This window comes from Leptinotarsa decemlineata, unplaced genomic scaffold (assembly GCF_025532065.1).
Source record: "Leptinotarsa decemlineata unplaced genomic scaffold, Ldec_3_MD MMD2_tig00000199_RagTag_RagTag, whole genome shotgun sequence".
Classification (NCBI taxonomy): domain Eukaryota; kingdom Metazoa; phylum Arthropoda; class Insecta; order Coleoptera; family Chrysomelidae; genus Leptinotarsa; species Leptinotarsa decemlineata.
In genome coordinates this window covers 6,648,772-6,676,156 of record NW_027412544.1, presented here as the reverse complement: position 1 = coordinate 6,676,156, position 27,385 = coordinate 6,648,772, and the positions used below count along the sequence as shown (strand labels likewise).

Below are 27,385 nucleotides of genomic sequence, written 5' to 3'. Positions count from 1 at the left end.
AATGGCCGTCTCGAATACTTTTACCGTCAATGCTTGTATCCACCAGAGATCCATATTATCTCCAACGTTCCGACTTGGGTATTTGAAAACACGAAGAATTCCATATATTGCTTTGCTGACACATGTCTCATCATTCAATTTGGATTCCAGGACATCGGCTGTGGATGCAGATCCTCACCGGCAGCAGGAGGTTGCATATCTTAATGAGGATCTAGAAGCGATTTCGAATCGGGGTGAAACTAACCAGGTTTAATTCAATGGTAACCGCGGATGGTAAGTGAACTTCTATTGTGAATGCGGGTTCGTTATCTACTTTGGAACGACACGTTCACTGGCTATCATTTGAGTCGTTCAAGAAACCATACATTGGAATTTTAGTCCTTGGTAATTCTTAGAGGGTTGCCGCTTTTATGGAAACACAGCTGATAGAGATTAAATTATCTTAATATTAGGCTTCAATTGCTAAGCCAAAATCGTGCTGTCCAGCAATGTTATGAATGAAAATCTTTCACAAAATAACCTCCAAGCAATATGACACTAATTCAATTAATATTTTCATCTAATAGATTATCCTATACGTATGGTAGGTACTTAAGCTAATATATTTTTAGCACATAATTTGATGAGCTTGCTTCAAATAATACATTTTTTAATCTATTCTATTAAATTCTATTATTGGAATTTTAATATTCTGTTGAGTTGCCAAAGCTGTAAATAAAATCAATTCCAAATGTCTATATCTATAAGTGAAGTTTTACGACGCTCTACGAGGAAAATAAAATTGTAGTTAAGCATTTCGAAACCATTTAAATCTCAATTCACGCCAACTATGCAACAAAGTACACACATACTTTGAGAATCAGTTTCCCAAGAGACTGAATTAAATTCCAATTGCAAAGATATTTTCTTGTTGCGCGCAGGATTCGAGGTATTCAGCCCCTTTTATATAATTTGCAGTCCGCTTCAAGACAAACAACTGGAATCATCAAGTTGGTGACATGTGAAACCCTAGAGAAATGAATATCTATCGAGCAGCGCTCGAATTGATTTTTCTTCGTAATTAAATTATTAGAAATGGCTGAAAAGTTGTACGAGTATCAGGAGTGCATTGGGAGATTTCACGTTTTCCGGGATGATGTACGAGAAAAGTACATATCTTGGAGAGAAAGTAATTCGGGTGGAGTGGTGGGGTGGGTGAAGGAGAAACTTTTTTCGAAAAAGTCTAGTGATGGAAATGAAAATACACGAGAGGATTTCTCCCATATTTACAGGTAAGATTACTAAAACTGAAAATTATATAATATGAGCGCAGACACTGAACTATAGCTATTACTTTTCCTATATTTTTTCGGAAAGATAATGGCAAGTCTATCCAACAACTTCTTTTTCAATTCATTTTGAACGAACTCATTAGGATAGAATTATACAGCATTCTGAAATGAAGATCATTAATATTGATATTTGGAAAACTGATAGATTTTGATTTCTACCCTTTTATCATTAATTTCAATGAAATGTCATTATTCATCTCGAATATTTCATAAAGTATATTCGAAATTGCAATTTTGATAATTCAATTGATCAATATATGAATGACGTTATACCATTCGAAAATATGATAACATATATGATTAACAATAATCGAATAATGTTTTAGAGTGGAAATTAATTGGTGTTTTGACTCAGATTATGAGATTTTGCACTACTTCAATACTATTCATTCTTTTTCGAATTGTCACAAATAGAAAACAACACCTAATATTGAACACTTACTTCAGTCACACTATTTTGAGATTTCTACTCAACCCCATAAGTGAAAGTATCACAACAAAGAACTATTTCAGCTTGGTTTCCAAGATCTGTTTAAATCTGTTCAAAATCTGTTTTTCCATTAATCAGCTGTCGCCCCTATACGAACGACAACTCTCAGAAGTTGAGAAACTTGTGTGAGTTTACCTTTTAACGTGTGATTCCGAACACATTTATCATATATTAGCCTATTTCATCGCATATTACTGACCAACTGAAAAAAATAGAAACAAATTTATCTTTCAATTTTTTTCGTTCCAGTTGAATGAAAAACAATGTATCTAAATATTCATTTTTGCAAATTTTTTTCCTGAGTTGACAGTTCAATTAACAACTTGAGAGAATACTCGATTATTCTAACAAACCAAGAACATTTTAGCATTTTTCATGTGCTCAAAAATGTTCTACTAGTTTTTAAATACCTTACTAAAGAGTACATGATTTCAATAATACCTAATAATAATGTATACGAGGTGTGTTTGCATATAATTCAAGCAATAATATGTTAAGCAACTCCTAGAGCTGGATTACTGTAGGTCGACCACTTAACAGTACATTGTCAAATATCTGGTTAAATTTTTCTGGCTGTTTCGACAGCGCTTTGGTTCAATTAAGATTAACTGAAAAAAATGTGCCGAAAATCGCATAACAACATGTAAGTATATAGTATGAGCTAAAAAGAGGTAAAAACTCAAAATTTGGAAAAATGAACAGCATCAATGTATAGAGTATAACATTTTCTATCGATTAGTATATATTATTACACAGTAGAATGAATATTTATACATGATATCAACACGGACAAAACTTTTGTAAGAGGTACACAAGACATTTTTCATTTGGAAAAAACAGGCTACTGTTGTAACACTCTTCGATATTCGGGGTATGCATTTTCTGTTGAATCCAAGCAATGGCTTCTTTGTAAAGGCTCACACGTTGAATCTTCCCAGTTTGAAAGCGGCTCAAAGAATTGTCATGCCCACTTTTTCCAAGATTCAAATTATACATTCCATTACTTCGAACCTCCATTGTCTAATATAATATAAATTGATTTAAAATCCCTGAAAGAATCTGTAAAAAATTAAAAAAGATTAGCTGAAAAATATAACAATTATATCAAGCAAAATCAACTGAAAAAATCAATTAAATAAAATACAAGCAACAATCAAAAAATCAAAAAAATTGAAAATAAAAAAATATTTCATTAGCAAGAAGTGAAATTTAAAAATTAAAAGATTCCAAACCAAGTTACTTCACGACGTTTCAATTGTTAGTATCCACAATCGTCCTCGGGTTTTTTGTCTAATATAATTGTTACTTTCCAGCTGACTTTTTTGATTTTTTACAGATTCTTTCAGGGATTTCAAATCAATTTATATCATATTAGACAATGGAAGTCCGAACTAATGAAATTAATCATGAAACATGGTCAAATACCTTCAAACATCCAAATTCTACTTTTTAGTGATAATTTATTCAAGGTCGAAAATTACTTCTCCTTTTTCTTTGCTGATAGTTTGAGTTATAACTATATATTGAAGTTTTGTTCAAATTGAAGGTTATTCATAGATTCAATTTCATGATTTTTGTTAAATCGTTGCCAGATATTAAACGAAAACATTCAGAGTGTAGCAAATTGAGGGCAACTGACCCATCTCACTAAGAGAAAAGTGAAGATGATCCGATTTTACCAATTATAATACAGGAAACAGATAAAAATTACGTTCAAAAGTTAAAATTGCTCAGAATCAAAAAATAGTTTTTCAATTGTTCATCCGTGCCTTTGCTCGTACATCTCTCGAACTGTCTGAGATATAAAATGGAATCTCGAAAAATTATAAAATTGTACTATATACATCTACGAAACTACCTATTGTTTTTCAACAAAATCAAAAAATATGAAAGTTGTTTTCCCGGCACCTATTCGATTAATTTTTCCAAAAAAAAATCAATTGCCGAAGTTTATAGGATTTTTTCTGTTTCTATCAGGCATGTTTGCAAAAGAGTTTCTAGGTGGAGTTGAAACCTCTGGCGTGAAATGAATTTAATGAAAACACGTTAGCGTCATCGGGTTGTTTAGTGCTGGAAAATTATTTTCTACAGATATAAAAAATGAAATAACCATAGCATTGTTTCAATACTGCAGGAAATACCAATGCTTATCAAAAGGTCTACTGCAGGTATTAAACTTTTCCACTAAGCCAATTTCGTTCGCCTTTTGTTATACAAAGAAATCTCAATTTTAAATTTGCCGTTATTGTTATAGTTCAGGAAAAATTGGTCAAAAATTATTTGAAATATAAAAAAATTCCATAGAACCAGTTTTCCTAACCGCAAAAAGTTCAGTATGATAGTTTCTCAAATAAGATAGTTGCAATTGAGTCCTCCTCATGAACTGAAAATTGTTTTCTCTTGAAACCATAGTCGATGCATTCATACCTTTAGTATCCAATTTTGGCAAAAAAGTCATATTGAATAGAGTTAAAAATATTATCGGGTCATTGTTTCCAATGATAGAATTGAAAAATGTATTAAACATGAAATAGAATTCATCTTTGACTGGTTTGCATTCCGTTATAGACTTTACATCTTAAAATTTATCTATGTCAAGACCTTTCAAGCTATTCTACATCAAGTGAGTTGCTAAGATTGCCGTAGAAACATTTGTATTTTGTAGAAGACCAAACAGTAAAGTTTGAGAAGAGTTCATATTTTCCAAAAAAATGACAATTGAGAGTGCTTGAACCCTAAATCAAACAAAGAAAATAAAACACCAAAATCAATTGAAATGTCCAATCATCAGAGGTGTTTCCGATTCATTTCATATTGTTTCAGGAGAAAAACTAGAAAGGAATTAGTGAGAGTATCAGCAGCTGTAATGGGTATCGAATTCTCATATGCTGCTGAAACGGCGTTTGTATCTCCAACTTTACTTAAAATTGGCGTCGAACACAAACATATGACTCTCGTTTGGGCTTTATCACCGCTTATTGGATTCTTTCTCACTCCAATATTAGGATCGCTAAGTGATAGATGTCACTTGAGCTTCGGAAGAAGGCGCCCTTTTATTTTTATCATGTCAGTGGGGGTTCTCATCGGTAAGTTGATTTTGTCTTTTAGAATTTGTTATCGACTAATTCAGGACTCTATAAACAGTGGTAGAGTTTCGTACTATAATTGCCTTAATGTTTTTAGTATGAAAAATAATGTTTCAAGTACAATATTTAGGTACCTCGATCAAAATTATTTGGTTGTTAGAGTAAAATTTTACAGAATCTAAGTTGTAATAATTTCTTTTCACGAACTTTTATTCAACTTGCTCTGCAGCAAGATAAATATCTCCGAACCGGATATAATAATGCCAGGACAGACGATTTCGCCTTTTGCTTCGATAAGTTTGTTGGGGGTTAAAATGGACACCAATATATCCTGGCACAATCATTTCGCTGGAATTGCAAGGGCTGTTTCTAAAAAGCTTGGAATACTGTTCCGAACTAGAAAACTATACACAACTCAGCAACTGTTAATGCTCTATAAAGCTCAGATCAGACCTTCTTTGGAGAAGGGTTCTCATTTATGGAGCTCAGTTGGAGACGCGAACAACACGTGCAACCTTGATAGCGTGGGATATCAAAGAAATGGATTTGTCTCTGTTCTATAGATACTTTCATGGAAAGTATTCAAGTTACTTAGCATATTTGATTCCTCCAAGAGCGGTACATATCAGAAATACGCGACGGACTGTGGCTGCTCATCGTTTTGAAGTTAAACTCAGTACACCTCGAACTTCACTGTTCAAGAATTATTTCATTTGGAAAAAAGTGTTTATGTGGAATAAACTTCCTGAGAACGTTTTTCCAAATGGATTCAATATCCGCTCTCAGAGCAGCTTAAGGATTTTCCTGTTGTGCTTGTGTTTTGTCCTTTGAAGAAAGGTATGTATACTCGTATACGCAAATCTAGGGGGAAACTCAAGAATTCTCTCTCTGTCTTTCTCGCTCACAGTGTCTTCTATCAAGCAAGAACCATATCGAAATTTGGAAAGTTCTTCATACATTTGATAAGATATGTGTCAGTTTAGGTCAAATCTTGCAACTGAATTTTAGTATTGATGACAATTCTAATTAGCCAAGTGATGCCATTCTTCGTCCAATATGGTGGACTATCCAAAATGGCTTACTAGTTTTTGCATGAAAGGATTTGCTGAAAATAATACGAAGAATTGCATGAATTCACGCTAAATCCAATACGTCGGACCGCCCAAACTGGAGCATTTTCAGGCACTCCCCTCAATGTGGGTTTCAAATCAAAGTTGCTGCAAAGAATACGAACAATAAAAAAGTCACTTATCCAATATGGTCCGTCAAGATGGTGCACTGGTTTTTCAGCCCCCTCCCCCTGAATGATATGGTTATCAAATGAAAGAGATTTGCCGGAACTACAACGAAACTAACGTGAGGTCTCCCCAATCTTGTTAGGCTGACCCGGTTCCTGTTATATTTTTGAAATTTATAAATGTGTATTACCCATGGTAATTATACAATTTTCACACTATATATTTTATTCAAGACGCGTTTCACTAGCAAGTTGCTTCATCAATTGGAGTGGTACTCATATCGTATTCTCAATATAAATTTAGAGTTCAAACCAATTTTGAAGTTGATAACTAATTATCAGAAGAGTATTTTTCGAATTATTTTCCTATGTTCTATCGTTCACTTTTACCAAACCACTCAACTAATATTATGAGAAAAAGGTTTTGGAAACAACATACCGATACATTTTCAATACTCCCTTCAATAATATTATTAACAGAGTAGACCAAACTAAAGATCTTGGAAACTATTTTGATACAAAAATGACTTTCAATCATTTAGATTACGTAATAAATTCCTGCAGCAAAACCTTGAGATGTTTCTACAGAATATGCAAACACTTCAACGATGAGGCGGCAATCAAATCTATTTACTATGCATTTGTTTACAGTAAACCTAATTTTGGAAGTTTCATATGGAACCCCCGTTATAATACACATAAATTACGATTAGAAAGACTACATAACAGATTTGTAAGGTTTTTACACTTCAAAATAAGACTTATGTAACACTTGGCATTAGCGAAATTCAATTTCACTACAGAATACAACTTCTAGAACAACGAAGAACTGCTATGACTCACCCAATCTAGTGTCGAATACTGTAATAGCGTAGATGTTTTCTCTAAAACGTTGAATTCCTTTGAAATAACTATGAAAAAAATGTTCGACACGTAGCAAAAATAATGAATAATTGGTTGGTACCTAGGAAATTTATTAATTTTTTTTTCTTGTATCTGCTGACACCCAGTATCTCTGGGTGTCAGCAGATTATTAGTAGATGCTATCAATGGTTTGTATTCCAAATTTTTATTGAATGAATAAATAAATAAATAATAGATAAACTCAAAAAAAATTTTTATTCTTTCACATAAAAAAATCTACTTCAAATTTAAAGGGGAAAGAAAGGTTTTACTTTCTACTTCTTCGTCTTTGTATGGAAAAAAATGTGGGAATCTTCCAAAAAAATGAAGGAAGCAATCAATTTCAATAAAGTAACTATTTACTATACTCATTCGCTCATTTTTTATTTTATTTTATTTTATTTATTTATTTGACACTTTGGTACATTGAGTACATGTGCTAAGTCATAATTGAAAAAAAAAATTAAAACTACAGAAGTTGAACAATACATAAACAATAAATATGGTTCACGTCCACAAACTTTCACAACATAGAAGTATTATATAAAAAATCGGAGAAGCTCTAGCAAATACTCTCAAAATGTCATCAAAAAGTGTCGTGCAAGAATTCCTCAAGACTGTAGTAACACTTCTGTAAGAGAAGTTTCTTCACCTCAATTTTAAAAAGTTTATCTGACTCGATTTTCCTAATAGATGCCGGCAAGTTATTATAACAGTTTGTTGTATTAAATAGTGGGGAGCATCTAAAGTGAGCCGTTTTGTGTGAGGGGGTTCTTAACAGTTTCCCATGACGGATGTCTCTACCATGTATATCCGCATTTGTGACAAATTCAGTTATATTGTTACGGGCAAAAGTGACACACTTCAAGATAAATAAAGAAGGTGCCGTCAATAGGCCCTCTCTTAAGAAAATTGGTCTACAACTATCTTGAAAATCTATATTAAAAATTAGTCTCAGCAATCTTTTCTGAGTAACAAAAACTCGTGGAAATTCCCTTGCACATCCCCAAGAAATGATATTAAAGCTGATGTGAGAATAAGCCATAGAAAAATAGACATTCATCAATCCAAAATTATCTCGAGTGTTTTTCAATTGTTTGATTGAGTAATATGCTGAATTGAGATTGTTGTAGACCTTCTGAATATGACCGCTCCAGGTCAAATTTTCGTCTAAAGACGTTCCTAAAAACAAGACTTCGCTGGAAGATCGAAAACCATTTATTGTGGAAGAGTCACTGCTGAAATTTTTCCTAATAAATGATTTCATTGAAACAGATTTAGATTTATTCATTTACTATTGTGTAGCAATCCTGTGAATGATACCTGATTCAATTCCATAACGAATGTTTAGAATACAAACTGAATAGAGAGCAAATTGTTTTTTGTATAATTCATTGTTCATATAAAAGTATTTTTCTTTCGTATAATTCAATGTTTATATGAGAGAAGCTGTTTTAGGAGGGGTTTTTCTTTCAGTTTGTGTCTGAAAGTTACTTCTTTGTTTGATCTACACATTTTCGTATGAAGTTACTTTTTTGAAATCGATTGCTTTCTTTTTTTCTTTGGAAGATTCCCACATCTTTTTTTCAAAGATGGAGAAAGAAAGCCATAACCTTTCTTTCTCAAAAAAAAAAATCTTCGTCGTAACATTTAATTTTAGCACCTTTAATTTCATAAGGTTTGCAGGGCGAACTAGTATAGTATTTTATTCATTTCAGCTAGTGCATTGTAACATACCAATTATTCATTACAAATTAAGTTGTTATTGTTTAATCAATTTCGGAGTTAATACAAAAGTTAGTATAAATTATGTAGTTATTACAATGTCAGAAGTATTCTCTTTCACCGAATTTTTGTAACACATAGTGTAAAACAGGTGTATATCAATATTCCAGCATAAGTGATGCGATCACAGAAAGGGATGTTTTGATTTTGTGACATCATAAACAGTATCGGTGGGCACAATGTATATGACCGAAATCGATTATAGGTTTATATCAGGTTTGAGAGATTAAAACGAAGAGTATATTTTGTGTTTGACTTCACATAAAGAACAATTGCAGAGTTGATTTTATTTTAAATTTTGTTCTATTTAGAAATATAGACGTGTAGGCTTTTTCAGCGATGCCTAATGCATACTCAATGGTCCATTTGGAACACATTAGATTACCTATAAATCAAAAGTATATTCAAGCCGAGTCGAGCTATTATTATTCATTTTTTCTGTCTTGAAAAAATATTCATTTGCCAATGACCAGCCCTATAAAACTCAAACGTGACATATGCACCTTGGCAAGGAAATTTCACCCCTGAGGATGATACTCGAGGACACTTTCATAATTCTTAATATGTTGCATTTTTGTTAGATATGAAAGGGCATAGGACAAGGATAGAAATTCGAAAACCATTTTTGTGGTTTTTGAATTTCTATCTCAGAGGGAACAAAAAGTGAGCTAGACCTTACCATGGTGGTAGCCTACTCCCACCATTTCCGACATTAGAAATCCGAAACTCGGAGTAAACTATAGAAGAAAACATTTCGATACCAAAGATAAACCGCGTACCTCCAAAATGTACGATTTCTTAGGAGAGATAAAAAACATTTTGAAAAATTGAGTTGTCCTTCTATAGTTTGTGTATATTTATTTCTTTCAAATATTTAGCATGATTTGATTACAGTAACATTTAGAATTTCGAGGTTATTTTCTGAGCTGAGCATTCACCCACCTTTGGAATTGTGAAATTTGCAAAAATGGAAACTTCAGATGTAAATTTCATTTTTGACCATTTATCATGCTCATTTTTCTCTATCAAATAAACAACTTCAGTTTCGATATGTGATGTCGAAAATGAACCCTTGATCAACACCTATACCTTGTTTTTTTTTCTAAATTTGCCTATAATGGGTGGAAGGGGTCAGGAGTCAGGACCCTCTCATAGTTCGAGAAATCTGGTCGGACTGATTTCGATCAATTATTGAAACCACATTCAACATTCCTTCACATCAATTATTTTGGAAATTATTGATTTTACTTGCAAGTACGAATAATTGTGTGAAATGAAACTGAAATATTGAACTGCTGTTAGTATCCAAACGAAAATCTGATTGACATATGTATAGCATAGGTGGATGTGGTAGACTGCTACAGATTGTTCAACAGATTAATGAAATAACAGAAAAGTGAGAAAACTGTAATTTCTTTGAGTAACGATTCCTGAAGATGTATTTATTAAAATCGATCTGTAAAGGTAATGCATTGGGCCCGAGAGTGAAACCCTTTAATTAATTTTGAAAATTCCACAAATTCACGTTCGTTGATAAATGTTGAATATTTTGGTAATTATCAACATTTGTGAAGTCGCACTTGTAACACATCAAGATTCCTTCAAGGTTTTATAATGCATTCCAGAAAAACCAGATTCATTGTTTAATCTGTTTGTTTGGAATGCTTTCAGATTCAGTGCAAATAAGTCAACCATTTCTTAGAATGATAAGTATTGACAAGAGGTACGTTATCAGTTACTGTGAATTCTGTAGATGTCATCCAAATAAGATCATTCAATTACGTGAACCTTTACAATACGTCTGGGTGAATTTCCATCGAAACCCATGACCAATAGTCACCGATAGATCCCAATGAAAATTTCAATAATGTAATCCAATTTGACTGAATTTGCCTAGAAAAGTTATTCATTTGGCGTGTTCGTCGGAAGGTGTCGTTAGTGTGGAATAATTAGAAATTCATACTCTCTTAAGTCTATGTACCAACATCATAAACTTCACGTATAAGAAAAGAACTAAATTAGAGATTTCGCTGTTGAGGACTTTAACGAATTCAGTGTAACAATAGCAAAATTTTTCACAACAGTTCACAAATTAAAACATATCACCTAGGTCGTCCTTCAGGAAATGAATCATTGAAAGCGGATAATGAAGCATTCAACGAAAAATTTGGAGACTAATTTCCATTTTTGAACATTATTTTTTGAATTACCTGGTATATCTGAATACTGTTTGATACAATAGTGCCTATCATGGAACTTATTCGGTACAATTCAATCTTCCATTGATTCCATACCTTTCATTCTCTTTCAATTTTTCAATTTTTTGAAGGATGACAGTAGAATAAATTATTTCCTTATTTTCCACTAATTTTAATTCACATTGATATCTGCTTCGATGTAAAATGTATTTCTGAAACATTGAAAAGAAACAAAACGTTTTAACTGAAGTATGTAGTATAAAGTATTTTAGTTGAATTAAATAAATAATTTTATTTAGTAAAGCAAAGGTGAAAGAACAGTTTTATTCACCTGATCGTCTACATTCTTGTTTAATGTTTTTCTCAAATGAGAACAACTATGTGAGTAGTGACTTAAACTACATCATATCTTCCGTTGATGAAAATCACTCTGGAACGTAATGCATGAGAGTTTCTTATACTGTAACATTTTATCATATAAATAGTTCATCGCAATATTTCAATCGAGTATGCATCATCAAAACCTGACTCCATTCCATTATTTTTCAGGGCTAATATTAGTTCCAAATGGTGAAAAATTGGGGTACATGATGGGTGATCCAGTGCCTCCGAATGCGAATTATTTCCAAATAGCTTCCCATAGGACAAGTGCGGCAGCTATCGCAGACCACAAAGTGAAAGATCTTGATGTTGCTTCTGATAAAATCAACAATTCGAAGTCTATTTCTAGCTACGAATCTATTGAACTTCCCTTGTATAACAACTCCCATCCATGGGGTGTATTCTTCACTGTACTAGGAACAGTTTTGCTCGATTTTGATGCAGACTCTTGCCAAAGTCCTGCGAGAGCATATCTTCTTGACGTTACTATTCCAGGTAAGAACTCATTCAATTATCTACTATGATATTAGAGAGAATTAACGTTATGGATAAGTTGTTGAATTTGATTTGAGAAATTTATTGATGAATATTATTCCACCCTAATATATTTTGTATATATTTCTCTATATTACATACTTTTTCCATCTTCGCTGTTTTGAATAAATAAATGTAATCTCATATGTAACCGAAACACAAAATTCTTTCGATCTGAACTATTTCAAATTTCATTTGGGAAATCAAATATGATAAAGCAGAAACGGATTCTCCCAAAGCTGTGTGTTGTTGAAATCTTCTTTTAGTCACTCCAACTTGTTTGGTGAAAATATATTGATGGTATTCAACATAAAGATGAGTAATTATGACCAATTATTTAAAAATTCATCTAATTACTTTCATTTCACCATTTGTGTTATCAGCAATTTCAAAATTAGACAAGTAAAAATTTTATAAGATATTTCAAGCGCATTCAACAACCAACCAATGATAAAATCTGTATAAAAATATCAGCTAACCCGTCACGAAACAGAGAAACATTATTCAATTTTTTGTTTAAATATTTTCGATTGAATTTGGTTGAAATATGTTTGAAGAAACCACAGAAAAAACAGTATATCAAGTCATCAAATTACAATTCATGATTCAAGAGATAAAAACAACGATTGTACTTTATCTTTTGCTAGAAATAGCACAACTTAATTGAAATTTTCAGAACTGAATAATGGAAAGGATGGGTATGATACCTACTGCAGAGGTGAAATCACTGAAACATTTATCATAAATATTAGGCTGAAAAATGAACCCTATGATTATTCGCAAGTTATTTATTAATGCAACATCACACAGTTAGGGTAATTTTTCTTTTCAAGAAAAGGGATTGTTAGATAACATGAATATTTTTTTTCTAAAAAACCAATTGTTTTCTTGTCAACGTTTCTTCTTCTTCATAAAAATACCTCTCGTAAAACTCATAACTCTTTTTTTTTACAAGCCATTCTCGTTTGAATCACTCACCGGAAGGAAGTTTTTTTGTGTTGAAAATGTAACTATTTCAAAAACATTTGATATATCAGACATATGATAAAAATAAAAAAACGAATAAATCTTTGTAGATTTTTCATTCATCGCTAAAGTTATAAAATTATGGAAACAACAACAATAATACACAAATACATGACTTTATCTTTGATACTGATAAGGTGGTGTCTGTCTTTATCTACTGACCCTTATTGAAAAAAAATCACTAAACCAGTTAATTCTTATATCAATATCAGGTATATATTTCAGGTTAAAATATTTTCTATCCTATCGAATATTCTAGTGATCATTTGCCATAAGGTTATCATAATAAAGTAATTTTATGATCAATGATGTTTCGTAACACTCTTCCTTTTTTTTAAGTTTCTTTTCACATCTTCAGATGCTAATGTAGTCAAACGATGATTGAAATTTATTTTCAAAACTTATAAAGTTGAAGATGAGTATATTTTGAGTCCGCGCAAGACATACAAACTTTGATATCAATACAATAAAGACGTTATGATATATAAGACAGCAAAAGGTACTCTGTCATCTTAATGTACTTTATCATGAAAAACGTTATCATAATCAAATTAAATCATAAACATATTCCATCATATTAATATCTTATCATATTCTTGAACCATTAAAACCGAGTTACAAACAATTCGAAATGCATCGAAATTGTAAATATTTCTAAAATTATTCGATCACAATCGTACTTGATCATAATCGTACTCGCTGAATCTTATAGTTCGTGGGCTTGAGTACAATATTAAAGACGTTTTTAATCATTTCTGTTTTTGATGAATTCAGTGGAGCATTATGGAAGTAAAAATGAATTCACAACATATAAATGTTCAACTACTCTTTGATCATAATTGTAAATAATTTTTGTTTTGTCAATAACAATGTTAAACAATTAGCTAACCTGATGATTTACATCAAACATAAATAGAGAGCTTTAGGTTCAAAGTTACTATACAGAGTGTGTCCTAATTACGATAGGAAACTACAGAGGGTGGTTGGTTAGGTCGTTTCAAGTGTTCATGAACATATGTCTGGAGTTGCTTCGTTTCTGAGATACATGGCGTTAAATTAAAAAAAACAGTTTTTATAAAATATCATAAATATCCTTACCTCGATTTGGTTGAGATTTGCTACAGTTATTTGAAGTAATAAGGCTCTTATGCAGCCCTAACTTGATTGAAATTATTAGGTCCAGTAGAGTCTCAGTGAGCACCAAAGCCAACGATATTGTAAAAAAAGTACGTCACTGACTTGTATTTGTAATTTTTTATTTTTTTAGATCATTCAACTATAAAATCAACTTTTTTGTCGCTTGTGTTTTCTTCATATCCAACTTCGTTTTTGATATCATGAACACCTTCTTTAGAGACCAGCTGACAGTGAGAGTGTTGTCAAATCAGTGAAAGTCTGAGTTGTCAATTAGCAGTGGTTCCATCATGAATAACTTTACTAACGCTGAAATGACTGATGCACTTATTTATGGATGAGCAATTGGAAATGCGAAAGAAACCCGGAGAATTAACCAGGACAGATATCTTAAGGGGTAATTCCATGTCCTGAAACATTTAGAACGCTGCATGCAAGATTATATGAAACTGAAAGTTTTAATAAAAATTCAGGTGATGGAAGACCAGCAACCGTAACAACGCCTAAACTAGAAGTGAAAAAAGAAACCTCCTATACCCATATCATATACCGCGGGATACCGCGCTTGGATCGCGGGATACCGCGCTTGGATCAATCCAAGATTGATGTTTTGCAGATGGTTGATTCATACGATAATAATTTTTCACCAAACATTTTATTTACGGACGAAGAAAATTTTTCCACGAGATGCTATTATGAACTTATACCGTGACCATTTTTGGGCCGACGAAGATTTCCATGTTATGAGAAAAAGTTGTTTTCAGCAACAATTTTCGCTGAACGTTTGGGTGTGAATGATTGATGACTACCAAATTGGCTTTTTAGTGTAGAATTTACCAACACCAGGTAAATTCTACACGGACTTTTTACTAGATCGTTTACCCATTTTGTTAGAAGTGCCGGTACTTATAAGATGCAGCTTAATCCCATTATCAATTATAAAACTAAAATGTGAAATTTGAAAAACTCGGTTATATAGGGAGTTTTTAGGTAAGATTATATGGGTTGTTAAACTAATAAATTCAAGAGTGAAGACCTACATAAATCGAGTTACTCGTTTGAGGGTATATATTTCTGGTTTTTAATTGAATTGTTAATTTCCATGGCTTCTAACAAATTCATTTTTTTCCTTTATTACATATGTGTAGAATGTTGAGGTTATCTTTACTTATTTTGTATTTTGATTCTTAAAGATGTTCATACATTGTAGATTTTTTTGTCCAAACAGACGTGTTCACGGAGCCTTACGTCAAAATTTCTACCGGTTTGGCTTGTATATACTGCAGAGCATTCGCCACACTCTATTCTATATATATATACCTGATTTTTTTATTCTCGTTTGGGTTTTGCATTGAATAGAGTTTAATGCAAATATATTTTCCAGAAATAACTTGATACAAATATATTTCAGAGGACCATGCCCGAGGTTTGAGTACCTTCACTATAATGGCAGGTTTGGGAGGATTTTTCGGATATGCCCTTGGAGGTATAAATTGGGATGCAACTTTTATAGGTCAGTGTCTATATCCGTACTTTCATTATCAATATCGTTAATATTTTTAAGGGGAACTTCTTGGTGGACATGTCCGAGCAGTATTCACGTTGATCACCATTATATTTGTAGTTTGTGTTGCATACACTATAACAAGTTTCAAGGAAATGCCTTTGAATTTGTTAGAGTTGAAAGAAAATGATTTCCAGTGTTTGGAAAATTATAACGACGACGAAGAAACTGTATTTGCAGAGAATGTTGAAGGACAGTCTTACGGCAGTATAAGGAATTTTGAAGAAGAGAATAATGTAAGTTATTTGTATAAGATGTTGATTCGAACAGAGATATTTTTTTCAATATGTTATATATTGTTCAACAAACAACTCAAATACTAATTTCCAGATGGCTTGTCTTCTAGTCTGTGTCTGAAAGTTACTTCTTTGCGTGACCTAAACATCTTTTTATAGAGTTACTTTTTTTGAATTGATTGCTTCCTTCCTTTCTTTGGAAGATTGACTAATTTTTTTTGTATGAAGATGAAGCAAATCAAAACCCTTCTTTTCCAAACACTAGTTTACTATTTCGAAAGTATATATTTCAATGATGTCTCTTTTCCAATGTATGTGATCTACACAACTTTGTAAACAGTTTATTTTGACATTAATTGCCTTCTTCCTTCCTTTAGAAATTTAATACAGTTTTTGTTTGTAAACCTAACATTACATAACCTTACCTAACCTAACCTAACCCCTGCAAGGAAAAATCTAATTCATTAGATTTTTAAACTTCAGGGTGAATGGTGTTTATAATGTTGATAATTTACATTAAGCTAGAATTAACATTTAACATTTTACTATTAGAAAAAAGAATAATTATCTCGGATTTGGCCTTTATGTTCAAAATCCTTAAGAATTACTATGATGCTCCAGAACTACTATACTTAGTATCTAATCATGTACCATCAGAAACACCATAAATAGGCAATTTCTCAATGTAAGCTCTAAACATACCAATTTGGATCAAAACACCCCTATTCCTAGGTTTAGCAATAGTTTCAGTAAATACTGTCCGGAGATGAAAATTTGTATGTCTTTGTACGTCTTTATCTCACTTCAAAAAAAAACACAAAACACATTTTTCTCATGTAATCTATACCTGTATAATGAAATTCAAGAATATCTATACTTTAATTTTTTTTCTTTGTTTTTGTAAACTGGAGATATGTGTTTGTATCAGTGGATATTGTTTTGGGTTTATACTTGTATATATCCCAAATCTGAATAAATAAATAAATAAATAATTAAAAATTAATGATTAGAAAGCCCAAACCTGTCTTTCCCACTAATTTACTGTTCTGCAACTTTCATCAAACTCACAGGTTTTGTGATGCATTCTATATAGAAAAATATTTCAATCATGAATATTCGCAAGCAAACACGATGATAATCTTATTTTATGTAAAGTAGTACTTTCCTTTCTAAGATATACTTCATTCCAGGATCAAAACTCAGCAGTGGATATATCTATCCAGGAAAATGTACCCAAAACACCGCGAAAAAGCATCAGTCCGGATCCTAATGCCTCATTAGTTCTGTACCTTATGAGCATCGTATACATGCCTCACTCTATAAGAATGCTGTGTTTGACAAATTTGTTCTGTTGGATGGCACACGTTTGCTATTCTCTTTACTTTACTGACTTTGTTGGAGAAGCGGTTTTCGAAGGCAATCCAACGGTGAGTTGTCAAATTGGTTTTTATGATTTTGTAAAAATTAACTATACCTAGAGACAATGAATACATTTTATATGGCGTCATTCAGTTGATTGTGAAAAAAAAATTGAAGTTTGGAAGAAAAGTATTAGAATTGATAATGAGATGAAACAATTGAAAATTCTTTCCGGTTTAATCGGAATTGATCTCACCTCTAGAATTTTTACTAGGACCTTGTATATTTTTTAAACCATTAAATAGGATCCAACAATATAACACAAGTGGCCATTTCTATTCAAACAGGCGGCGTAAGAGCCTTTTTTCCAAATTCAATTTGGCGGCAATTTGTCGCCATCTAAGGAAATAATTTAAACAACTTGATGTAGTGAGAAACAGAAGACTGAGATTGAATTATTTTTAAGAAAAAAAACCAGTGTTTTACTATTTTATCTACGTTTTATATATTTTTACTTCATCTATCACGAAAATCGTGATAGAAAGTAGTATTTTTTCAAGTCACACATCAAAGAATTCCCTTTGTATAAAAAAGATAATGTAACACTAATTTTTTTGTTCCAATGAAAATGTGCTATTCAATCACTTTTTCACTGGTAAAAATGGACCGCTCAATAATTTGACATTTTGACAACAATAAATCCTTCCTTATTACACATCTACACCTTGAAACGAACCTACATATTGAAAATTTCAACCTCCGAAAATATAGCACTACAGAGGAACAATGATGAAAAGGTTACTTTTTCCCCGCGGCTGGCCCCCCAGTTGGAATTTTGAAAAATCCTTCCTTATATATCTACAACATAGAACGAACCTTCAAATAAAATTTCAGCTTCCCAAAATATAGGGTTACGTAGAAACAGAGACAAAAAGGTAATTTCCATATGGAAACGTCACCCTTTTATGTTCAGGGGGCGCCCCAGTTGGGATATTTAAAAATCCTTCCTTATTGCACATCCACAACATAAAACAAAACCACATACGAAATTTCAGTCACCGAAAATATAGCAGTAAGAAGAAACAGTGATGAAAAGGTAATTTTCATATGTAAACGCACCCCTTTTACCCCCCTCCCCCCTCACCACGGGGAATATTTGAAAATATTTTCTTAGTGCGCATCTAAGACCTAGGAAGTAACTATGGACTGAATTTTAGCTTCCTGGGTCTTACCAGTACGGAGAAACAGAGAATAATAATAATAATAATATATAATAATAAACGTCTTTATTACTACAACTACTAAAAAAAAACAATATTAAGTTATAACTACATATATAAAGGTATAGTAAAAGACGAAGTTCAACTTTCGCAGCTATGCAAATAACTGCAAAATTTCTGAGCGAGAAAGATATTTTTATTGCACAAAAACGAATTTTGAGAAGTGTCCATATTTTTGAAAATAACGCTTTCACTTTTATGTAAATTCATCAAAAATAAAAATAAATTCATGTGCTCCCAATCATTTTGGCTTCAAAATATTTAACTATTTCCTAGAAGAATAGAAGTATATAAATAAATTGTCTGCATTCAAATATGACTCAAAGAATTTTTTAATTGAAAAATGTTTTATAGTATATGTGATTTTATAAAAATTGTGATGTAAATTTTAGTGTTAGTGTATTTTCACCTTTTTATTTTCTTTATGTAAATTTTTATTTTATTTTAATGTACTACTTTACCTACCAATTAACAATCCCAATACATGTAAGCCACGTCGACACATGGAAATAAATAATGATTGATTGATTAATTAAGTGAGTCACTTTCGCATTTATGAGTATCGATTATTGAAAAGAGAATTTTATACTCTATCAAATAGTCTGAGAAATATGCCTATTTGAATTTCTGAACAATTTTTTTGTCGGTAAAAATATTGGCTCTAAGGAAGTTTCAAATTTCAAATACTCTCACTCCACAAACAACTGAATGACGCAGTGTACATGATTTTGTTGTTATCTCAGTGTTATGGTTGAGTCATCACATTAAGATTTTCGATTCCTATTTTTGATGCATATAAACATCCAAATAAAGTGTACCTAATGATTCTACACTATGTCATATCACTGAGGGATCATGGATTGAAAAAGCTTTTCTTATGTATTCCATCTTATTGAAAAAATAACAGTTACCACGTGCGAAAAAGCTTTCGAATTTGCATCATTATAGGACATATTTATCATCTCAAGAGATATTAATAAAATATTCGACTGACTATGTTTTTTATTGAGTAATATTGCAAAAATTACTAGTAAATGTATATTCATACTAGCCTTGATACAAAATATAGTACTGTTCAATGGAATTATTTGATGAAGAAGTCTATCAGAGTGGCAGTGGGTATAGACTTGGATCAATGAATGATGATGCTTTGGGCTGATTTTCATACCTTACTTTGAATTGTGAAATTCTCACTTCTCTTGGCATGCAGAACTTTTACAAATACTTCTGAGAGATGTTGCCAGAAAGCTTATAATAACTAGGTATCTGTCTAAACCTAGCAGTTTTATCGAACATCAGAAGAGTCCCGATCTATCTTCATGTACATTCATTGGGGGCTTTAACCATCTTCGAGCGATTCATTCGTGAAACTATTTTCTACTATGTATAACGTATTACTCACGTTCATTTTATTCAATTGAATAATATGGTATATCCGCTGAATATGTATAAAGGTTTACTCAGCAATAATAGAGTTTATTGGCAGCTGAAAATGTATGTGGAAAGTATTTACAAATATCAGTTTCTCAATATTTTTGGAACCCACACTATACCAAATTAAAAAAAATAGAAATGGTTTGTGCATCTATGAAGACCACAGATTGAATCATTGACGAAATAGTCATTCAGCTATTGTTACCATGATTATCGACTGATTATTCATCGCGTGGAATGATAATTTTAATAATAAAAAGACTATATCTTCAACTTCGTAAATATAATGACTGTATCCGTATAAATGAAGTAAAAATCATATATGTTATGATCCAGAACACATATTCTTGATAACTGAGAATAATCTTATTTTCGTTTTCGGTCAACATGTGGGAATATACTATACTTATATTCTAAACTCGGAGGCTGAAGTAAATGGAAATATCTGACTCCACGTGACCTTGAGAAAAATAGACGGAAATTCTGAATGATTCCATCCCTGTTATCCTTGTTACCAACATAAACATTCAGTTAAAAAAATAAAAGTACAAAAAAGTAGTAAACGTTCAAAATGAACTTGGGTGACATTTGAATTGAATTGTTCATTAGTATGAGAAAATCACCTTGTTTGTAAGGTAAAATATCCATATGCGGAAATAATAATCTGTTTAAAATCGAACGACAACTTTCAGAAGTTGAGAAATTTGTGCGAGTTAAGAACTAACGATGTCTTATTTTTTAAAGTGTGATTCCTAACACATATTACTGAAACCTAATAGAAATAATTCATTATCAAGCAATACTGATGAAATGAATCAGTTGAATTACTATCACAGGTTGAAGACTCTGAAGATCCAACTGAATTTTATGTAGAATAAGTAACACAGCAAGGAAATACAAAACCATAAAACGGAGTTTCGTTAATTTTTTTCTACAGGTTCCAGATTTATTGAAGATAGCATATAGCATATAAAAAAAGTCAACTCATCAAAATGAAAAAGAGTTTAGAACAATGTGAAACCGTAGTTGATGCAGCAGACTGGTAAACAAATTGTTCGAGTATTAAATCGGGTCATTATTATACTTTGACTATATATAGAACGACGTCCTAGTTGGTTCTGTTCTCTTTCAATTGTCATTTGACACTGGTCACAAAAACAAGTCCTGAATTTATATAAAAATCATCAGATTTTAACAAGAAAAACTCAAAACATTAGATTGGCTTCCCTATTTTTCGAAGTCAGAGTGAAATGAGATATTTTCAATATAATGAAAATTCGCAAATTTGGATATTTTGTCAGTTGACACCTGCATTTTTCTTGGACTTCGTGATGATATACTACAGGGACAGATAACTTTTTCAAAACACTTACCAAACTTGAGATTTGCATTGAATAATCACCTCAATATTATAATGAAAAATTCGTATCATTGAAAAAATTGTACCTGGATATCACATATTTTTTACTTTTTTACGGTAAATGTTACATACGGTAAATTGTGTAACTAACCAATATTGGCAAATTTCTCTACATTATCACTATTCTCATCATCTACTTCGATCAACATTTTTTCGTGGTCTGTGTGAGAGAATTGGTCTTGAAGCCTAACATGTATTTACCTTTTCTATGTGATCTCTTGAAGTTTGATGTTATGTTATGGTAAATAATAAATCATTATCATTATTATTATTATCTCTGATTATGTAAGCGTTTGAGTGAGTGAACTTGTATTCAGTAATAAATATGACTTTCAGGTCAGGACTATAACTTCGAAGATAAACTATAGAATTTGAAGCCCGATTAACCAGGGACCCCAAATTGTTGAAATATGAATATTAAATTGCAACTCACATTTACTCTGTATAGTATGTATGTGATTATTCAGTTCAACTGTGTCAATTAATTTTGTATTATCAACTTCGATATTTCGTTACGATCCACAGTTTCAAGTACACAAACGATTGATCAACAGAATTATAAAAAGTAATAAAACCTCATCGATTCCAAAAATGTTTTAAAGAACATTCAATCTAGGAAACAATAATAATTATTGTTCGAAATATTTATCGAAAATCTCGATTACTCAACAAAGTCCACATAGGTTATTTTAAGAAAAAATGTAAACATTCGTATATATAATTCATCCCTCCACACGGAAACATTTCCTAGTGGCATTGTTATGCCACTCCTCAAAAGTGGTGTTAGGGCTAATTGAAATTATAGTCCATCAGCAAATTATGTATTCCTTGAAAAACTGTTGGAAAAAATATTTGCATATACTCGAATTTGAAAAGCTCTGTTTACTGTTCACCTATTATTTTATAAACGTGTTACTGCATGTATAACCTGTATACAGGGTGTTTATTAAACATGCGGTAAACAATCAAGGGACTATTTAATGGACTATTCTGAGGATATTTTGTCCTTCGATAATATTTGATAGGGCGCTTTGTTTCGAAGACACGGAGCGAAAAAGAATTTCGGCAATAACAATTTTGGTAATTTTGAAAAAGTACTACCCTGGACCTACCAAGTAATGAAAAATCTTACAATTCCATAGGTACCTATCAACAGCATTCCGATTACTACAAACGGCTGCGGACAATTTGAATAGTATGTCTCGTAAGTGATCATTTGTATGTGTCGAATATTCAATATTCAATATTCAATATTTATAGTTTTGTTAGTGAAGTCGTCTATCATGTATTGCTATAGTAACGCAGAGATGGCTGACATGCATTTCATTTATGGACTTGCTGATGACAATTCCTTGGAAGCTAGGCGGTTGTACAGTGAAAGATTTTCTAATCGTAATGTGCCTAACAGAAAATCCTTCCAAAGTATACATAAACGACTTCATGAAACAGAAACATTGAAGCGAAATGGAGAACCAGGAAGTCCAATGACAGTGAGAACGGTGGAAGTAAAAAAGAACGTGCTGGCCATGATAGAAGAAAATCCATGTACCTCTACTCGAAAAATTGTAAATGCAAGTAACGAGACAATTTGGAACATTCTTAGATATTATTTGTTGTACCCATACCACATACAACGAGTTCAGGCACTTCTTCCTGGAAATTGTATTCCACGTATTGCATTCTGTCATTGGCTTTTGCGTACATTGGTTCAAATCCCCCAACTACACTTATTATTTTTATCGATGAAGCCAGTTCCGTAACAAATGCCATAAGGATTTCCACAATCACCATGTTTGGTCTGAAGTAAATCCACATGAGGTGGATTTTGGATGGAAATTGTAGGTGACTTCATAATTGGACCGGTATTTCTGTCAGGAAGACTTACCGGCGAGGTATACTGCAACTTTTGGGAAAAAACGCTACCTCAGTTTTTGGGGGATATACCATTGGTTAAAAGAAATGCAATATGGTTTATGCACGATGGTACACCAGCGCATTTTAGCATATTGGCTCGAGAGTTTTCAACGGAGATCGCTGGATTGGTCGAGGTGGACCTCACTTATGCCCTGTCCGATCACCGGACTTTAACCCCTAGATTACTTCCTATGGGGCCACCTGAAGTCATTAGTTTATACTACTCCAGTGGAAGATGTGGAAGATTCGAGAAATCGGATAACTGCTGGGTGTCACGCAATCAGAAACGATCCTAGTGTTTTTGAAAGAGTTCGGGAGTCGATGAAAACAATATTGGATCCTTTGATCCGAGTGTTCCTTATCTTCGAGACAAAGCTGACCATCAAAAATCATCAAAGGACAAAATATCCTTAAAATAGTCCAAGAAATAGTCCCTTAAATTTTTGCCGCCTGTTCAATAAATACCCTGTATGCAATATTTGTTCAAGGCGATAGAAGGAAGTACATTACGAGATTTATATGAATCTGGAGTAAGGTTTGGATGCTGGGGAATGTCCATGTACTCTCTGTCATGTGCTTGCTACTCAACGAAAATCGAAAAACTAATCAAACTATTTGGGTGAGTTTCTTACCTAAACCTAAATCATAATTTCTCTAGTTCTCACAAATACCATTTCCAACATTTACTTCATCAATTTCTCCTAACAATCCACCATGTTCTTGTTTTGTTAACATCACGGATAATAGCATAATTTTTTTAGAAAACTAGTATAGTTCACGAATGTAACCAAAAACTTCTAATATCTCAACTCATTCAAATTGAAACAGCTCTGTCTGCCTTCCTAAATTCTGATACTAACAAATGCTTCATTTTCCACATGATTTGTATCTTTCGTTTTTCACTAGTATTTCACACCAAACAATATTCTCTTCTCCCCGAAATTGAAACTGAGGTACTGCTTGTAAATATGAGAAATAATATTGCCTCGACTGCAACAATTTGTATGTTCGTCACTTCAACACTCTCTAAACATTTCAGCGCAAAAAAAGTTTACGTCGGTGGATTATTAGTATATTCAACTGGTATGTTTTTGATGGCTATCACCAAACACAAAATTGGAGTTATCCTCTTTAGTTGGACAGCGGGTGTTATGTATTCCACACTATTCACAATGCCATACCTGATTGTAGCCCACTACCACGCCAAAGGAACGGTAAGTGTTATCATCTTGTACCAAAATTTTGCAATTCGCAAGTAAGTTTTATCAAATATTTTAAAGTTTCCTCACCACATTATCAAATCCACAGTTGTTTGTGCCATCGTCCCTTCGAGTAATTTAAAGGAGACTCAAAATGTCAAAAACTTGAGAGGATTAATCGTTATATCGTTAAAAACATATTTCTATGAACATATGACTATAGTTGTTTCGTTTCGGAAATACAGGGCTTTTGAAGTTGAAAAAAACGGTATTTAAAAATTATCATTAATATCCTCAAACCGATCTGGGTGAAACAATATATAGTTATTTGTTAGGAATGTAAAACCTCGTTAATCCTCAGCTCGCACAAGTTCATACTTCTGAGGGTTGTTGTTCGTAGGGGTGTGACAACTGGTTAACGGAAAAAACAGATCAAAGCTCATAGTAAGCCTTTACAGTGGACACTGTAGTCAATAATATCGAGAGAGAAAAAAGTATGTCAGGGCTCCGAGCTAGTAATCAAATTTTACTTATTCAGTTAAGAGGTGTTTTAGAAGGCATTTGAGTTGAATTCTGTAACGCCACTGGTTTCAAGAGGTTCACCATCGAAAATAAATATTCATCTGTTTTTTAACAAATCATTGCCAAGTCTAACCAAGTACCTACTTACCTGCTTTGGAGGTCAGCCGATAGTAATAGTTTATTTTCATATCAGTAAAATTCAAAATTGCGATGATTGCCATGATTCCAACATGAATGATTTTACTAACACTGAAATGACGGACATGCACTTCATTTATGGATTAGCAAATGAAAATAAGAAAGAAACACAAATCTTCTAAAAGAGTTATTCAATGTACTGAAACGTTCAGAACACTATATACAAGATTTCGTGAAACTGGGAGTTATAATAAATATGCAGGTGGTGGGAGCCAAAAAACTGTGACAACGCCTGAACTAAAAGAAAGCTGTGCTTAATGCGATAGAAGAAGATCATTCAAACTGGGCCAGGAAGATTTCACTGCAGCTTAAATTCAACCCAAAAAAAGCTTGTGAAGTTCTAAAAAGAAACTTCCAATACCCATTTCACATAGAACTAGGTTCAAGCTCTACGCCTAGGGATTTTCACCTGAAATCAATACAGGTGGTTGATTCATACGATAGCACATAATAATGAATTTCTACCAAATATTTTCTTTACAGATGGGGCAAATTTTCCAAGAGATAAACTAATATCAACTTTCACAGTGACCATTTTTAAGCTAACGAAAATCCCCATGTTATTAAAGGAAGTCATTTGAGCATCAATTTTTGCTGAACGTTTGGATAGGAATTATTGATGACTAACTAATTGATGGCTCTTCTTCACCAAGTTTAATAGATAAATCCTACACGGACATTTTGCGAGATCATTTACCCATTTCGTTAAAAGTGCCTGTACTTCAACAGTCAACATGTGGTCTATGTACAACAGGGTTCCAGATCCATTTTGTATACTTGCATCTTGACATCACATATCCTGATCGCTGGATTGGACGTGCAGGACCTCAAAATCGGTCAGCTCGCCCTCCTAATATGAATTCTCTAGATTTCTAGTTATATTGTAGGGTACCAATTTCAAATGGCTTCAACGATACTCGTGATATTTCATCCTTAAAACTTCAACGCTATGTGTCTCAGAAACGAAGAGACTTCTGTTCTGTTCATAGAATCTATTTACTCAAAACGACCTTACAAATCACCCTGGAAAAAGATTAATGATTACCTGAGAAGGTAATGAAGGATCTGAAGAAGGTATTTCATTCACTCCAGTCAGGAAGTGTTTCGTGTTGAATTAAAATGAGTGAAGTTAGGATCGATTTGAGAATAACATTCATTGAAACTTTCGTTCGAACTATAAATAGAAAAATTTTTATCCAAGTCGATGTATTTGAGAGGTAGGGATATGATTAAAAATTTGAGTCAAATCTTGAGGAGCTCCATAAAATTCATTGATAATTTAAAACATGAGAACTTAGTATTCTAAAATTCTTTTTTGTGTAGAATTGAAATATTGTATTATTCCCACCACAATGACATTTTTTAGGTTTCATATTCCGTTTACCTTGAAAGAGAGGGAATTTATAAATCTATGTTCGCTCTTTCTAGACGTAACTTGTTATGTTTATAGCGTGAGTTCCACCAGCAAAACTCAACATTATGTATATGTAGGTGAAGTAAATTGACTTTTTTGCTTTTTTTTGTTGGAAAGTGTTTAAAAATTCTGCTGATGAAACCTAACCTGCTGCTATATCATTCGTTAATAATGTGCTCGATATGTGAATTGTAGTTCAGCGTGCTGAAAAATATCACTCCTCAGTCACCCAAAATATTCTATGATTTGATTCACTATATTGACCTCATCTCTGCACTGATGAATATCTTGATTTTCACTAAATTATTTTCTGGCAAAATATACGTTATAAAGAATGTTTATTTTTAATTTCAGTTTGAAACAACGCAAGACGGAGAAGAGAAGATATCGACACAGATTCGAGGTTTGGGTACAGACATAGCATTAGTTTCCAGTATGGTATTTTTAGCCCAGTTCATTTTATCTGTTTGTATGGGTACTATAGTTAGTGTCACAGGAACCACTACAGCTGTTGTGAGTGTAGCTAGTACCCTAGCATTTTTTGGGGCTATATCAGCAACACGTGTGATGTATTTGGATCTCTGAATCATCGTTAGTGAAGAAAATATTGTTAACAGTTTATGTGTTTGTGTAAATTTGATATAAACCAAGAAAGAATTTATTACAAAATGTTATTGATTTGAATGTACTCAGCCAGCTCAGTTAAAAAGATGAAATTCCGTTCAGTGGATTTGAATGAC

General features: G+C 32.5%; 2 protein-coding genes across 3 annotated transcripts in view; one reads left to right on the top strand and one right to left on the bottom strand.

Annotated features, from left to right (window-relative positions):
* Window positions 1-27,385, bottom strand: part of LOC111515596 (synaptic vesicle glycoprotein 2B) — a 138,361-nt gene that overhangs the window by 84,151 nt on the left and 26,825 nt on the right. The gene's annotated exons all lie outside the window — the stretch shown is intronic.
* Window positions 837-27,385, top strand: lovit (loss of visual transmission). Its single transcript, XM_074172860.1, has 9 exons — window positions 837-1,271; window positions 4,645-4,907; window positions 11,580-11,906; window positions 15,517-15,618; window positions 15,670-15,905; window positions 17,096-17,332; window positions 23,801-23,931; window positions 24,352-24,526; window positions 27,000-27,385. Exons 1-9 carry the CDS (start codon window positions 1,075-1,077, stop codon window positions 27,228-27,230), a joined length of 1,899 nt encoding a protein of 632 aa, XP_074028961.1. The 5' UTR covers window positions 837-1,074; the 3' UTR covers window positions 27,231-27,385.

Bases quoted from the DNA above. Each gene is read 5' to 3' on its own strand.
- lovit (XM_074172860.1), top strand. From the start codon at position 1,075: ATGGCTGAAAAGTTGTACGAGTATCAGGAGTGCATTGGGAGATTTCAC. The intron at 4,908-11,579 runs GTAAGTTGATTT...ATTATTTTTCAG, and splicing joins GTCAGTGGGGGTTCTCATCG to GGCTAATATTAGTTCCAAAT. The intron at 17,333-23,800 runs GTGAGTTGTCAA...TATTTGTTCAAG, and splicing joins TTTTCGAAGGCAATCCAACG to GCGATAGAAGGAAGTACATT.